The sequence below is a fragment of the Aquila chrysaetos genome, chromosome 12 (genome assembly GCF_900496995.4).
Source record: "Aquila chrysaetos chrysaetos chromosome 12, bAquChr1.4, whole genome shotgun sequence".
NCBI classification, from domain to species: Eukaryota; Metazoa; Chordata; class Aves; order Accipitriformes; family Accipitridae; genus Aquila; species Aquila chrysaetos.
The window spans coordinates 33096903-33112707 of record NC_044015.1 but is presented as its reverse complement, the minus strand read 5'-3'; the positions used below and the strand labels follow the sequence as shown (position 1 = coordinate 33112707).

At 44.8% G+C, this 15805-nt stretch overlaps 1 protein-coding gene across 1 annotated transcript; it reads left to right on the top strand.

Annotated features, from left to right (window-relative positions):
* The first annotated feature begins 54 nt into the window (after window positions 1–54).
* On the top strand, window positions 55–9982 carry ATPAF1 (ATP synthase mitochondrial F1 complex assembly factor 1). Its single transcript, XM_030032302.2, has 9 exons — window positions 55–280; window positions 662–770; window positions 1342–1392; window positions 2131–2193; window positions 3506–3556; window positions 5366–5413; window positions 7472–7567; window positions 8142–8249; window positions 9206–9982. Exons 1-9 carry the CDS (start codon window positions 96–98, stop codon window positions 9398–9400), a joined length of 906 nt encoding a protein of 301 aa, XP_029888162.1. The 5' UTR covers window positions 55–95; the 3' UTR covers window positions 9401–9982.
* Window positions 9983–15805: the final 5823 nt, after the last annotated feature.

The window sequence follows — 15805 nt, the reverse complement described above, 5'->3', positions numbered from 1 at the left end:
CTCCGGCCGTTTCATTCCGGGGGCGGAACGGCGGGGGCGGGACGGCGGGGCCGGGCGGAGCGCTGAGGCGGAGGGACGGCGAGGGAGCGGGCGCCATGGCGGGGCCGCTGCTGCAGGCCTGCGGGCTGGGGGCGGCCCTGCGGAGCCGCGCCGCTCTCCGCCCGCTGGGGCTGCTGGCCCCGCCGAGCCGGGGGGTGGCGGGGCCGGGGCCGGGAGAGGCGGCTCTGGAGGAGAACCCCTTCTACGAGAAGTACCGGCACAAGATCCGGGAGCTGCGGAGGTGCGGGGGCTGCGAGGGAAATGGCGGGAGCCGGGCCCTGAGGGGAGGGGAGGGGGCAGCGGGGTGGGGGCTGCTTTTTGGGGAGAAGGGGGTGCTGGGGGAGCTGGGTTTTTCTGGGAGGGGGGAGATGGGTTTTAGCTTTGCGCCCTTACGAGAAAATTAGTGGGTGTAGGCCAAATGCTGCCTTCAGATTCACACGTCGTTGGCACCAAGTCGATGAGAGAGTCGTCTCCCAACACGGTCGGCTTGGTAAGATACAGTTTTACTAACAAGAAACTAAAATTTTAAGCTTAGAATGTGAATCGGTACCGCAGTAATCATTTTAAAAGGGCAAATGGCGTTAATCACCCAGTACTGCTAATAGTCCCTTTTCTGACTCAGATCCAGTCCAGATGTGTTTGAGTCCCGCATGGAAAAAAGAAATGAAGCGAAAAAGCAGCCTGTGGGATATTCTAGTCAAGGAGAGTTTATCAGATGCATGGAGGAAAAGGCAAGGCCAATTTTCTTTGTAATTCATATCTACTAATGCTGTAATGTCATTTATAGAGGATCAGCATTATGTTACAAACATACAGCGTTCCTGTTAGTAAGGAGCCCCAGAATTTCACACTCTGGTGGCTAAAAGTGTTGTTCTGTATTCCAGTGTATTATTTTGCTATTTTTTTGGCTGTAAATTCTGTGCTTGAAGCCTTGTTTAAATGTTTAATTAGTTCCAGATTAGTTTGGCCAGATGGAGTGACATGATCTTGCATTTATCAATTTTTAGTGAATGCAAGAAAACTGTTCAATAATATCATATCCAAAATGCATAATAGTTTGCTTTCAACTAATCCTTTCTGGCATTTAAATTCATAATTCAGATTAAGTTACTCATCTTCCTATTTACTTCTCCTAATCAATCATTTATTTTATTAAAAATGCACTGCAGTGATCTTCAGGTATCTGAAACTTGACCTGCTACTCAGGAGCCTGTCAGCAGGCATGTTATGCATGGCAGGGGAGGCAAATAAATAGTATTATAGCATCAGCTATAAAAAATAAAGAAGAATATTTTCTTCTAGGCAGAAGGCTTGGGCACAAAGACATCAAAGGGCGGATTCACAAAAGATAAGGTAAGGGAAACGAACCTAAGTGTTAGGAGAGGACATGCTGGCAAATCAAGGGTGTAGATTAACTTGTATTGCTACCATTAGTGCTTCAGCCAAGAGCTTCTTGACGTAAACTAATGTTCCTTATGCTGCACTTGAGTATAAGATTTTAATTTGCTATTGGGTTCATGTTCAATCTTAAAACTTGCAGCACTCTGGGTTTTTGTTATACTGTCCTTTCTCTCTGACGCCCTGGAAATTCCTTCTAGTTAGGGGATCTGTACTGAATGCTTGCAGTAATAAATGGAAAGGGTTAAGCTGCCTTTACAGCGTGTAAATATATTTCCAGAGATTAGCCAGCAGAGGGACAAGAGAATGGTTTTATTCTCTTTCACATTCTTGTATTTTGGCAAATTTTCTGTGTAAATCTGCCAACAGAGCATGTGTCTGGTGTGGCTGAAGGCAAAAGGCTGCAGCTCCTCTTGCAGCTTCAGTAGAGATCTGCACAACTGGAGCAAAGTGTGTTCTGTGTCCCGACAGAATCTCTTCTATTCTGCCTCAGTGTGTGAATCCACTTCTCAGTGTGTAACTGCTCAAGATCTACTAGTTTCTTTGGCAATTAAGAGGACTACGTCACACTGTAAATTGAATTAAGTTCCTCTAGCTTGATTTTGTTCTCTGTAATTGCATCCATTCATTCTGGATTCTCACTTGAATCACAGAACTGTCATCATGCCAAAATCCTTATGCTTTCTCTTGCAGACACTTGATTCGATTCTTAATGTTGAGATGGTGAAGGAAAAATCAGCGGAGGAGATAAAACAGGTGATGGATTTAAATGGAATAAAGTTTGCTCCACATCTGTGCATAATAGTAATCTAGATGTGAGGATGGCTATGGATGTATATTTATAAAAAGCACATTCACGTGCATATTCAATAGTAGAAGACAGAGTTTTCTTCATATAGGTAAATTCACCTAGGATGTACCCACTTGATAAATAATACATCTGGACTTGATCACTCAAAAACTGTCTCTACTGTAATTCTTACTGTTGTCATTTAATGTGTAGCAGTTGAATTGTCATTAGCAAGCTCCTGTCAGGTTTGAAGCCAGGTAAAGGGAAATCCTAGTGGTAGTTCATATGGATTATGCTACATCTGTTTTGCAGGAATAAAAGCAAAGCTTTTGCCACTTTGTATCTTTGTTTGCATTACGTATCATTCACTAGCCTGTGTACTCACACTAAAGTTAGTTAGGGTAAGGAGGGGGTGGGTGGGTCTGTTTGTTTGCTTGAAGAACAGTGTGAATCAAGTTATTCCTCTTAATATGTGCTTGCCTTTGCGCTGTATTCCCTTTTATCTAGTTATAAGTCACATCTGTTGCACATTTCTGATGTAGCTTAAGGTGGATCTGGTATATTTTTTTCCTTATCAGACTGTATGCCAAGAAACTATGTAGGCATGATCGTTGAAGGGGAGGAGCACATATGAAGGAGACTTCTGGCTCAACTTAGCAGAAACCTAGCTGCTTTCCTGATAGCTTGAGAACATTATGGAAGTGGTTATGTGCTCTGGAGGGGATGGTGTGCCAGCAGTTATAGCAGGGAGTGGATTTGGTAACTCATGAGTGGTTTTTTTTTTTCACTGGGCTTTTACCTGTACTTGTCCATTTATTAAGGACTTTGAGCTTTTATATAGGTATTGCCATCCTGCTGTGGTGAAGAAAAAGATTGTCAACACAGAGGAGCATTATGCAAAATCTTGGCTTCTGTTGAAAATGTTTTGTATGTTCTTTATTAAAAAAACCAAAACCCCCAAACCTCAAACCCTCTAGAAATCATTAGCATGATTGTTGGGAAAAATATAAGAAGCACTTCTGATGGCTAGTAAATCTTAAGCCACCTCTGAGCCCACTGCTTATTTCTGTTATCTAGTTGAAATCTGTCATTTGGTACAAGTACTCTGGAACCTTAGAAGTGTTTTGCATTAGCAGGGAAGTCAGTCAGCTTGGTTGAAAATTGACTTCTCAGAGTGCTTACAAAGGTTAGTTGACAAATAGAATTCTTTTTAAAGCATTTAATACTACTGCTAGATGCTTGATTTTAACTGTATCTCATCTCCTTTGTTTCCTACAGATTTGGAATCAGTATTTTTCTGCAAAAGATACAGTTTATGCTGTTATTCCTGTAAGTAGTTCCCCTGCAGTTATGCACTTGAAAGGCCAGTGTGCAAAGCTTTCCTTTCTAACTGTGTTTCTGTTGCTTTTAAAAGCAATCATTGAGGGGAAAATGAAGTTTCAAGAACAAACTTTCTTTCCGGATTGAGTGATCTTATTGCCCCAAGTAAAGGCTTTTGTTTCATAAAATGTGTATCCCTTTTTTTTCCTCTCATCAGTCTCAATAAAGCTACTACATTTTTCTGCACACCCGGCTGGAATTTCCAGGCATTTTTTTATTATTAATATCCAGTACTCTTCGCAGGGCCTTTTTTTCTGTTAAGGTAGCATTTGTATTTTCACATAATTTTTTCTCAGAGTTGCTCATTTTTTTCCCCTCTTCCCTGCAGCATGGACCGCTAACTCAAGTTTAATATGGCAGTACTAGAGCACTTGGCTAATAACTCGCACGTGGCTAATCACTTATGACTTACTTTCGTACATTTAAAATTATTGGCAGCACTGTCTTTTATTGAGATTGCATGGTGCTTCCTGTGATAAGATCATATTTCTTATTCCTGATAACTTTACCAGATGTTAATTGTTGTTAATCTGCATTAGGCTGAAGGAGGTTTTTTTCGCTTTTGGGATTTCTTTTTATTCTTTGCTTCAAAGTCTCTATGTGATCGTGATCTCTTAAATCTGTCTTTTCACAGCTGGGCACGAACTGTGTGTTCCTTGAGTTCTTGAAACCTCATTTAGATCTGGGGTCTGATTTGCAATTGTACTTGGCCCTTTGAGCTGCAACTGAAGTTGTTGGGAGGCTGTATTCTAAATGTATGAAGTGCTGTATGCTCTGAAAATGGCAGTGTGGGATTTGAAGTCAAGCAGCATTGTGTTTCAGTTTTCCCAACATGTGGATGTTGTGAAAATAGTTTGAATTGCACATTTACGGTAGCAGAGGGCCAAAGCCCGGGACTCCAGTTAGGATGGTGTGGTTTTTTTATTAGCGGGGTTGGAACTGTTCTTTGGTGCACTGTTTTAGAGGAGCTTGGGAAGCTTTTAAGGCTTTAATACAAACCAGATCCTAGGCACGTTAGGAAGTAGTTCGTGGTGTCATCATCGGGGAGAAAAAACCTACGTCTTTTGCTAGAAGCTTTTTGTTGGCTGGAAGAAAGGCCTCACATAATTCCTGAGTGCTCAAAAGCACACACGGAGGAATTTTGTGTTGATGAATAGCATGTGTTCTTTCCTGAACACCTTAGAGTAGGTAATGGTGCTGGGAAGAGAAGAGCAGGCAAAAGATTTGGGGGAATGCAGAGAACACATGAATGAGATTTGCCAGGCTTCATCAGGGATGACCGAATATGTTTGCGGTTTTAATATAAACCTAAGCAATAAGTATGTTACTTGAGTAAATATCTAGGCTGCATTTTAATACTGAAGCACAGATGACTATGATGTAAAATCCACAATTTGGGGCCAGGGATATGTTGTCTTGCTCAACTGTTGACACCACATGATGCAGTGGAGCTGTTACTGAAAAAGGATGTAACGTAAGCATGAAGCGTGGGCCCCCCACCTCCAAGGAATAAAGCTTTGAATCCAAGGAGTTTACTGCTGCATCTTAGAGACAGCATTGTTAAAACAGGATACCAATGACATTTAGGTAACTAAGAACTAAACACAGTTTTCTACGCACACGTTGTTAGCTGTTGCCGCAGTGAGACCTTCTATAGATGGAAGTTGTATCCTGTAAAGGTTAATGACATGATTCTGAGTAACTGTGCATCCACATATGTGTTATGAAAATTGAATTTCTCTTTCTCCTCCCCCAAAGGCAGAGAAGTTTGATTTAATAAGGAAGAGAGCCCAGAAATGTCCATCGGTATGTATGGCAGAGACTCGCAATGCATGGATGTATAGCTGTAATGCATTTCTCCTCTCTAAAGCCTAATTCATAAACTTTTGACCCTCCTGTATTCAGACTCATTGTATTAGCTCAATTAGTAAAATCTAGGTCTTCAAATACTTGTCATAGTGTTCAAGTAAAAGCAATGGCTATTCATATGTATTAAACAGTTTGATCTAGCTATCAGACCTCTAGATATAAGAGATGTAGGGTTTGGAAATGAGAGCACAGAATCTCCCCAGCAATGGATTTAGCTACATGCCTCCAGTTTCCATTAGTTGATGTCTTGTGGTTAAGTCTCTTCCATACAGTGTTGTGAAGAGCCAAGCCTTTTAGGGCAGCTTCATTGATGTTCCTGCTTACCTTTCCTTATTGCTTAAAGCATCTTTGTTTTAACCTGGAGGAACTGTTATTAGCTATAGCGACGTGTCACCCTGGCATTACGTTGCATGTACATGGAGAAAGTGAGTTCTCTTGTCTTAACAGTTGGTGTGAGTTGCTCCTCTTTCTTTTTGTGTTTCTTTACTGGCAGTGAAGATAAGCAAGGAGTATCTGAAAGGGAAAAAGACAGGAAATCAATATGTTTGGGTTCTGTCCACTGAAAGAGCTGAACCTTGTCATCTGTTAGCCTGCTTTTCCTCATCATAAATGTGCATAGCCATGCTTTCTTCACCATGCTGGTGATCTGTGATAGGTAAATGTTGGTAAGCTCATATGAGCTATTTGCATGGAAGCTATACTGGGCAGGCACTATGCTGTGTCAGTAATGCATCTCCATCTCTAAGGGAGTGTGAGTTGTCAAAAAAGACTATATGGCATGCTCTGCAAAATTTAGTAGTATATGTTCTGTTGCAGAGCACTGTAATTTAACAGCTGTGACAGGGGAACTGGGTGTAGTCAAACCCTTTATTACAGATACAGAGTAAATACTCTGTGGGTTGTGTCTTAGGTGTATGCCAGCACAGCAAAGCATAAAATACTGAGAACGCGTAATATGGTTATTTTGGAAATGAGTGGATTCCCAAGATTTGGGTTCACTGTTTCTCACGTGAGTTGGTGGATATCTTGTAAGCTTCAATTAGAAGATTCCCGTGTGAATGAGGATGTTGCTGCTTTGAAGAAGTTAAACTATGAAAGCGAAGAACAGCTAACAAGCTAAAGGATATCTTTCTGCAGTTTTGTACCATGTGCTGCTGGATTGGTATTATTTTCTATTGTTGAAAGCAATGTGTTTTTACAGTAATTTGTGTGCTGAAGCATAGACTTTGTGCAAATTTCACCATGCTGAGACAGAAGTGAAATGCTTCATTCCTGTATGAAAACAAAGTAGCTAGATTTTGCTGAGAAGAGTGCTTTTGTAGGTCTGAATGGGAGACACTACTGAATTCATGGATGGGTCCTGTGTATTTTACTTGCCAAAAGCAAGATCAAATGTATCTGGCTTCCCAAGCTACTTGGAGCTTGGAAAGTTATTTATATAGTTTTAAGTGCATTTCTGTACAGTGCATTGGCATTTAGTCAGATATCCTGCATGTTTTTCTGCTCCCATGTTGTCCTTTCACTTGGTGTGGGAAAATGAGCAAGTCCCTAGCCTATGGAGTTGAATAGACTGTAAATCTCTGGAGAGAAAATGCTTGCTGCCTCTTCTGGAACAGTTGGTTAAATTACAGGATTAAATACTCTGAATGCTCCTTATCTTATATTTGACCATTTCTGCTGTTAATTTTCTAGAAGTAAACAAAAAGGCCAGTCAATGTTCTCCACTGTCCTTCCCTTTCCTTTGTCTCATATAATACTAATAAAAATATGTGCCAACATATTTTCTAATGAAATGATACTGTTAAGGTAATGCTGGTTTATTGTCTGCTTTGAAGTCTGGTTCCTGCTGTCCTGTCAGTCCTGGTGGGGTAAAGAACCCCATTTTCTGTTGTGGTTCTCCTGCTAAAGCATTTATGCTGGAGGCCTGTATGACATGGGCATCATTTTGTTCTATGAAAGGGAGGATTGTTTTTTTTTTTTATCATTTCTCTGCAGTTTCTGTATGCTTTGCCAAGAAAAGAAGGCTATGAGTTCTTTGTGGGGCAGTGGTCAGGAACAGAATTGCACTTCACTTCCCTAATAAACATTCAGGTGAGTGGTTGAAATAAAAAGTCCAAAAATGGCTCAGGATCCAGAAATATATCAGCATATTACAATATATAATAATTGCTAAATTATTTAACAAACAGGTTGTCTAGCTTAACTTGAAAAGAATTATGAGGCAAAAACTGCCATTAATAATGGGTAAATTACTAAATTAATTACAGGTAAATTAGTAAATTTATGGGTATTAAGTGTCTCTCTAATCTAAAGGAGAATGAGGTAGAAGTCAAATAGTCTCATCAAAATAGAAGCAAGAGCCTAGCTTTTTAGAACTGTTTGTGCAAGCTACTTAAAATACCAGTAGATGCTATGAGATGAAATGTCGTCTGGAAACTGTGGGTTCTTTTTCTTTAGTCAAGAAAAAACCCAACCTAACTGCAAATCTCTTGTTTTCTGTAAATACCAGGAATAATGAGCTTTTAATTAGAACTGACCCTTAAGCCCTGAAAAATGACTGCCTCCACAGCAGTTAATACTCAAAAGTTTTGTAATCAAGCCTCCAAATCTGCAGTAGAGCTGAAGTTCTTTATGGGATGCTGACAGGTTTCTTTATCTCCTTCAGACCCAAGGTGAAACTGCTCCTAGCCAGTTGGTCTTGTACCATTATCCTGAGCTGCAAAAGGAAAAAGGGATAGTACTAATGACAGCAGAAATGGACTCCAAGTTCTTGGTAAGAGAAATCTGCTCATTGGCTTCCTTCATTTTATGCTGCAACTCCTCCTACAGCTTTGAATTAAAGCCAAATTAAGGTGAAGTCGTTGAAAGACCCTTTCCCAAAGAATGGTCTACTAGATTTCTTTAACCTAATCTACTTAATACAAGGGAAAGCTAAAGGCAAATCATCAGTCTTTGTCTATCTGGTGATTTCAGCTCATGCATTCTTTTTTTTCTTTTTTTTTTTTTTCCTTTGGGCATTATAGTTTATTGTTGTAAAAAAACATAGAAATGCTTCTGTTTTTCTTATTAATGGAAGAAAATTTAAATGAAAGCTGTTGCTACCTGCCAACAAATTAAAACAGTGTTTTGAAGTTTAATACTATTTGTCAAATCAGGAGACCTCCAGAGCTTTGTGTTAGGTTTCTGTGTGCCTTTGCTCTTTTCTTTATGCGTGGGTGTACTGTTGTTTGCATGTCTGTAATAGTACAGTGCTAGGACTAATAGGAGTAGGGATTATACTGGTGGAACAAGATAACTAAGCATCCCACCTCTAACTGACCTACTTATACCAGTTCTGAAACTATGCACAAAGGAGTCCACTGGGAATGCATTTGCCCTGTTGTATCGCAGTAGACAATCAATTTTTGCAAATAGGTCAACTGTAAGAAGGGAAAGATGAGACTCTGGTGCATCTCTAGTGCCTTAGAGTGGGCAGGGATCATGAAAGACATATTTGACCTCTGAGGTGTATGCTCAGCAGGAGAACACTTTAAAGACACGATGCTAAAGTATGTAAGTAGGTCAGGAACAAGAGGGAGGTGGTCTGTTAAGAGATTTGCTAAACTAAGGTGACTTGGAATTGAGTCATTCGATGAGTAGGACTGCAGTCTTTCAGCTGCTGAAGAGTCTTTTTCAACAGGATACTCAAATAAAACCTGATGGTAACACATTCTTTGTTTTAACTCGCAGGTGGTCCATGAAGCACAGTGCTTGGCGAATCAAGTGCAGCTTTTCTATGCAACAGATCGTTCTGAGACCTACGAATTAGTGGAGACCTTCAACCACAGATCTAGTGAATTTAAATATATGTCAGTTATAGCAGAGCTTGAGCAAAGCGGACTTGGAAGAGAACTGAGACCTGGTCAGGTTTCTGACAAGTCATAGAGCCCGACCTGCGGGTGAAGCGAGCCAGCAGTAGGCAGGGGCGTTCCTAGATGGGGTGGTCCTGTCTCTTTTTGTTTTACAAATTTGGTTTGGCTACAGAAAGGATCTGGAGACATCCTGGGAGTGTGATAGCCAAGCCTGTCTGGCACTGATGCAAGATGAGGACTTGGGCCATTTGAATGACAATAACTAATTGCCAAAATGGAGCCCTGTACTTCAGCATAACTTCATCAGAACAAGCCATTTTCCCATCCTGTAACTTACTGCTGCATGCTGTATTTTGAAATCTGAAATAAAGTGATAGAGTGGGAGCTATGTAATGGACAATATTGACATCAGGAGAGAGAACAACCAGTATTTCTTCTCAGTACATGCATTTTAAATGCCCTCCGCCATTATAATTGCATGGTCCAGTGCTTTTTAATCTGTGTGGAATTTATACGGGCTTGTCCATCAAGAAAAAAGAATAGGACCGATGGTCTACAACAGACTCCTCTTTGTTACTTTGTGTGTGAGGCTCCCTCCACAGATGTATACTGTGGCCTGTGTTTTTCTCAGGATTAAAAAAATAGTGTGACTAGATTTGTTCTGGGAATTTTGTGCTTCTTAATTGATATATTAATTTTGTCCTGTGGCTGTCTTAGAGATGTTTTTCTTGAGGAGTAGGATGTTATGAACATGGTTTTATTTTTGTATATTTTTTAATAGTGTAGAGGAATTATTGCCTGCTTTATAGAATTAATTTTTCTCAGACTGGCATCTAGTCAGCGAACGCTACAAATGGTATTTGAAGGGACAGAAAATAGCTCTTGTTCCCATTTCAGGAAAGGCACTACCCATAATAAAAACAAGATGGACTGGCATAGTAACAGAGAGCGAGCCACCAACCGGCTTCTCAGTTGCGAAGTGACATCTCATGAAAAAAATGTATTGGTATGGATATGCATAGCTGCTTTAACACGGCAGTGTTGGTAAGATTCTGGCTTTACAGACTGCAGCGGGTTTGTTTTTTTTAAACCTGCCTTCAACAAAAGAATCCCAAAGCATTTGTGCTTTGAGCTGCTCTTGTTTCATTCCCAGCAGAGGCAGCCACTGCGTCTGTGGACAAGGGCATACTGCTGCAGTGCGATGTGCAGCCTGTGCATGGATTTCCAGCGTACCACTGCTGCTCAGGTAGACAAGTAAAGAGAGGACATCCAGGAGCTTCCCAGGAGCAGTGCTGAAATATTTCCTGTATCCACATCAAATCCCTGGCACTAACTTGCCCTTAGCACTAATTATCTGTTATGTCCAGGCCACATTGCGTCTTCCCATCAGCCTGCTGAAGGTGGCAAGCATTCCCTCCTTTTCCAAAGAAATGGAGGCAAGAAGGGTATGCAGCTTGTCTCTCTGTTAGAGGAAGACCAATTTTTTGGGCAGGGCTGGTATTGGATTTTCTGTGCTGCCCTTAACCATGACCTGATATGGAGGTTTGATTAGTTATAAAGGGCTCTTACACAATCTGTTAGTGTAATTGTAGGACCCTGTTGCTGTAATACTCACTGTCACTCTGTACTTTCTCAGCCTGTTCTTTGGAGATGAGCATTGTTCAGCTAAGCACTAAAGGTAGGTAGTAAGGTTTTATCGTTGGAGTCTATTTTAGCAGCAACTCATATATGTTGGGTGTGAACTCTTGTCCATTCAGGGAATTATAAGATGTTTTTAGAAGGGGCACATCTTGTCCCGGGGCTTTGCTGCAAGGAGGTGATCTTGTTCCCTGGTAATGTCATCTTTTTGTTTATGATTGCATTGGGTCCGTGAATGCGTGCATAGCAGGGGAATAATCAGAGGAGGTGTGGATAGGGCTGTTATTATCTGAACAGCAAATCACCTTTATTAAAGAGCCTTTCCATTTCTATAGCATTTGTGCTCCATTTATCATTTTCCCTTAGCTGAAATAAGGGCAGTTTTGATTCATTATTCACTTCCTGCTTTGAAAAAGTCAGAGTTGCTGTATTCATTTTTAATATAGCTATAATATAACAGCTCTGGATGAGTAATGGGCAACAGGAGTGAAATTCAAGGCTTCCAGATCTACACCTGAGCCTCTTTCTGAGCTTAAAAGACCAAAGTCTCTAGTAAAGGCTGTAGCAGTCACTACCTGTAATTTTGAGGTTTCTTTTTTTTTTAATCCATCATGTGATTAATCCCAAGCTAAGGACTTCTCCGAGGGTTTAAGACAGACAGACATGGCAAAGTCAGGAAAAGGAAACATTTCTTGCATTGCATGCATTGGAACCGTTTTTCAGACCCACACTGAAGAGGCAAAGTTGATCATACTGCCTGCAGCCATTTTGCAAGGGACTGCATTTTCTGGTCCTGGCAGAAGTGGAATGGACTGATGGAGGGAGCAAGGGCTTTTTTCTGCAGGTGTATTCATGTGCCTTGAAGTGCACGCCATAACACGTCTCCTCGTGTCAGGGTGAGACCACTTGGCACAGAAGTGACTGACTTGGTGTCAGTGATCTGGTGCTGTATTGCATCACCCCGAGGAGCAGAGGAGGAAAGAGCTGGCTGGACTTGTATGTGCGTGTGTGTGCGATGGCAGGGAGATGGCGGAGGGTTTACAAAACTGAATGCTGCACACCCTCCTGGGAGGTATTCTCAGGTCTGCTGCTGGGGACGGCGTTTGCTGCAGCCCTGGAAAACGTTACTGCTGTGTTTTCTCCAGGAAGCCAGTGCGATGGACTGCGCCACTGAAACACTGTTGTGAGCGGGGAAGCTTCAGACAGCAATTTCCTACTGTATTCCTGTATGATCTGTATACAGATTATCATCTGTATTCCTACAGATTTTAACATCATGTAGGAATGCAGATTATAAGAGCAGGTAGCCCGGTAGCCTGAGATGCTGCATCATCAAACCAGAGCGTCTTGGTCATGGAAAACAAGAGTTGTTTCAATATTCAGTGGCCCAGTTGTAGGGTGCAAGTTTGACACAGTGTGAATAAGCTCCCTGATTTGTAAATGGAAACGTGGAAACTTTTCGTACTTTTGGAAATATGTATGCTAATGTGTGTGCTCGTGCTATAGTTAAGACTTGAACAGCACACTCAGATCTGCGCTGACTGCTGCTGTGGTGGTGATGAGGCTGAAGCTGGGACGAAGGCTCCTAATAAAAAGGTCCAAGAGAAACTCTAGGCCTGATCCTCCATCCCACTGAATGCTTGCTGTAACGGGGGAGTGACTCAGCTGAAGAATTGACCCCACAAACCACCCTCGCTGCAGAAATAGGCCAGCGGCGTTTTGTGGCTGTGTGGCTCCTCCAGTGCCCGGGATGCACTTGTGCATGAACCGCGCTGCCGGCTGCCTGGCGTAGCCTCGGCACGGGCTGGCCACGGGGACGGGCGCCTACAAGCCTTGGCGTGGGCACGGACCCCCGGGTCTATCCGTGGCTTTGTGCAAGTTGGCCACTAAAAACTCGCATAGGGTTTTTATGATCCGATGCGCTTAGGATGTGTGTTGAGGCTAAGGGCTGGTGAAAATAACCCTGTTAGTCTTGGCGGGGGGAGAGAAGGTAACTGTGAGATTTATGTGCCGTGCAGCCGCTAGAGGGAAGGTTTGTCTCCTTATTCTGAGCTGCTGGCACACACGGAGCTTGCATGAGCCTGTCTGCTCAGCTTTGTGAGCTTGGGGTGAGTTTTGTGCAAAAAACCCATTTAGATGCCCACGCTGCTCCTATATGGTCGATAACGTGGTGGGCTGCTCTGAGTTAGACCAACGGTTCCCCCAGCCCGGGGGGCCATGTCCTAGAGCCTAGATGGGCTGCCTTGGGGAGGGCAAACATCCTGCGATAGTTTTCCAGATCGCTTTGCCCATTTCCAGCCATTTGTGGGCCGGGGTCTTCCTGAGCTGGATGCGTCTATCTTTGGTAGCCCTCAAGTGGGCATGTTGACGGAGGAGAAGCCCGAGTCTCTCCGTGGCCCCGTATAGGCTTCAGCCCCTGCAGCAAGGACTTCACGGCTGAACCAGGTGCTGTAGGAGCCACGTCCTTCCCTCCGTGCTGCCTGTGGTCTGCCTCCGGCTGGAGGAGAGCCCAGGGCCGGGGATGTGGCAGCAGTTCCTGCTAGGAGTGGTGGGGCAAGTTTTGCAGCCGGAGGCTCTTTGTTATCAGCATCTCAAACCCCCGGCCTGCCCACTCAGCCCTGTCGCGCCAGGGAGATGTACCCCCACGTCAGCAGGAAACCCAGAGCCCGTCCCGCTCCCCGGGGAGACACCCTGGCTTGTGAAAGGCGGCTGTCGCAGCAATCAAGGAAGTGCAGATTGAAAGATGATGGTCTTACCCTCACTTAAAATGCTGACTCCAGTGCTTTTTCATCTGCGCCTCGTTTTCCCTGTGCCTTAGAAAATGGCAAGACTCCAGTGCCCTCTGATCCACAGCTGAGGCAGTTCTCACTCCCTGTCTCTGAGCTTGTGCAGGACTTGGTAGAACAAAGAGGGGGAACTGGCTGTTCCTGACGCTGCATAGCCGAGGCAAACTTTTCCGGGGACGTCCTTTGCCTCTCTGGGAATAACCGGAGCGAACCCACTGCTCCCTTTGCTGTGTCTTGTGATCTGCACGGGCACGCAGAGCCTTCAAACCCTGCCTGGGAATAAGCATCTCCCCGGTCGACGGGGTGCTGTGCTGGCAGGCTGCTGGGGTGAACGCTGTGCAGGGCATCGCGTGGCCAAGGAGAGCCCAGCCCGGTGCCACAGCTCGGGGGGGGCTTGGAGGGGGCTTACGGCTCCCACCCGCAGCGCAGCTGTGTCCTGCCAAGCCGTGTGAAGCCGCATCGCCGTGTTGGGCCTCTTTCCATGACCGCCCGTGAGGCCCGATGGAGCCGTCCAGCGCTCCGGGCTTGCTTCCTTCCCTGCTTCCTTCCCCGCTGATAAATTCAGCCGTGCACCTGCCTTCAGGAGCAGGGCCAACCCTCCCTCTTCCTTCCTCCAGGGCAGACAAACGCCCTCTTCACAATAACACATCCCTCCTGCCCCAAACCTGCCCCTCGAACCTTTTCCTCTCTTCCCAAGTGACTCCTGCCCTCCATCCCTGCAGCTGGGATCCTGGGCGGCTCCGGGACTGCGGGCTCTCTACTCCGTGAGGTTTCCAAAAACTCGTGCGACGGGGTAACTCCCTGACCGGGAGCTGTTGCTCACCCCCCTGGACTTGTAGGGCAGCAGCTGATGCAACTTCAGCCCTCGTGGTGTATTCCTGGCCCCTCTTTTGGCTCCAGATCGCTGAGGGTGGGAGGACCCCATCTCGCCTTTAAATATTTTGGCTCCAGATCGCTGAGGGTGGGAGGACCCCATCTCGCCTTTAAATATTTTGGCTCCATCTCGCCTGGATGTAAATCCTGGTCACGAGTTCCCTTCAGGATCTTTGCTATACGGCCAAGCCCCCTCAGTTTTGGATTTGTGCCTGTTTTTTGCTGGGGTTTCAGCTGAAAGTTTCCTCCTGGCTTGGCATTAGCTGTGAGGAGTTACATCTGCTCCGCAGACCTCCGCCTCCTGCTCACAAGGTCTGAGGACATTTTGTGGTTTCCTGCATCCCTTGGGGAGGAGCGTGGACACTGGTGACGGCGGGGTCCCCGGGGTGGAGGACAGCAGCGTTGCTCAGCCTCTGCCGTGACTTGGGGCAGCTGCGATGTGCAAGCAGGTCACATCCAGCGTTGGGAACGCTCCCCCAGGTGCCGAAAAAAGACTTTGCGGAGCTGCTGTTGCTGCGTGAATCTGCTGGAGCCAGGCGTGGGGCTGGTTTGCCAGCAGCCTGGAAGAGTCTGCTGGGCTACTTGAGCCGGATCCTGATTTTAGTGTTACTTCAACCTGAGACTATCTGCAATGACTGTGAGAGATTTGCTCAGGAGCAGGGCAAGGCTGACGTGGAAAAGGCTCTTGTTTCCATATACCTGCCCGCAGATCCTGGGGTGGATGTACACACAGAGCCGAGCTTTTGAGATTAGGGCTGTTGTACTGAATTAGCTGATGATCGTGGTGGGAAGCAGCTGGACAGATGAATTTGACAGCTCGTGCTTCTCTCCTGCCCCAAGAGCTGAGTGTGCAGGGCACTTCGCCTCCAGGTTTTACCTTTTCTGCAGAAACGTGCGGCAGGTGTGACACATCTCAGCCATCTCCCAAATAGGGACAGGCAGGAAAGCAAGGGCCTGCTGGGGTGTGCAAACCCCGATTCCCTCTGGTTCTGGCCCAAAGCGATCCGCTAGCAGCTGCTGGCTGATGCTATGGGCCCTTCGATGTCTTCTTTGCTCCTAATAAGATGCTGCTGCAGGTGACGAATAGTTTCTATTGCACCTGCACAAAACCAGTGCTGTGCTGGGCCTTGCACCAGCGCAGAGAGAGGGAGGAAAGGCGAGCAGATGCCTTGCTGGGCCCG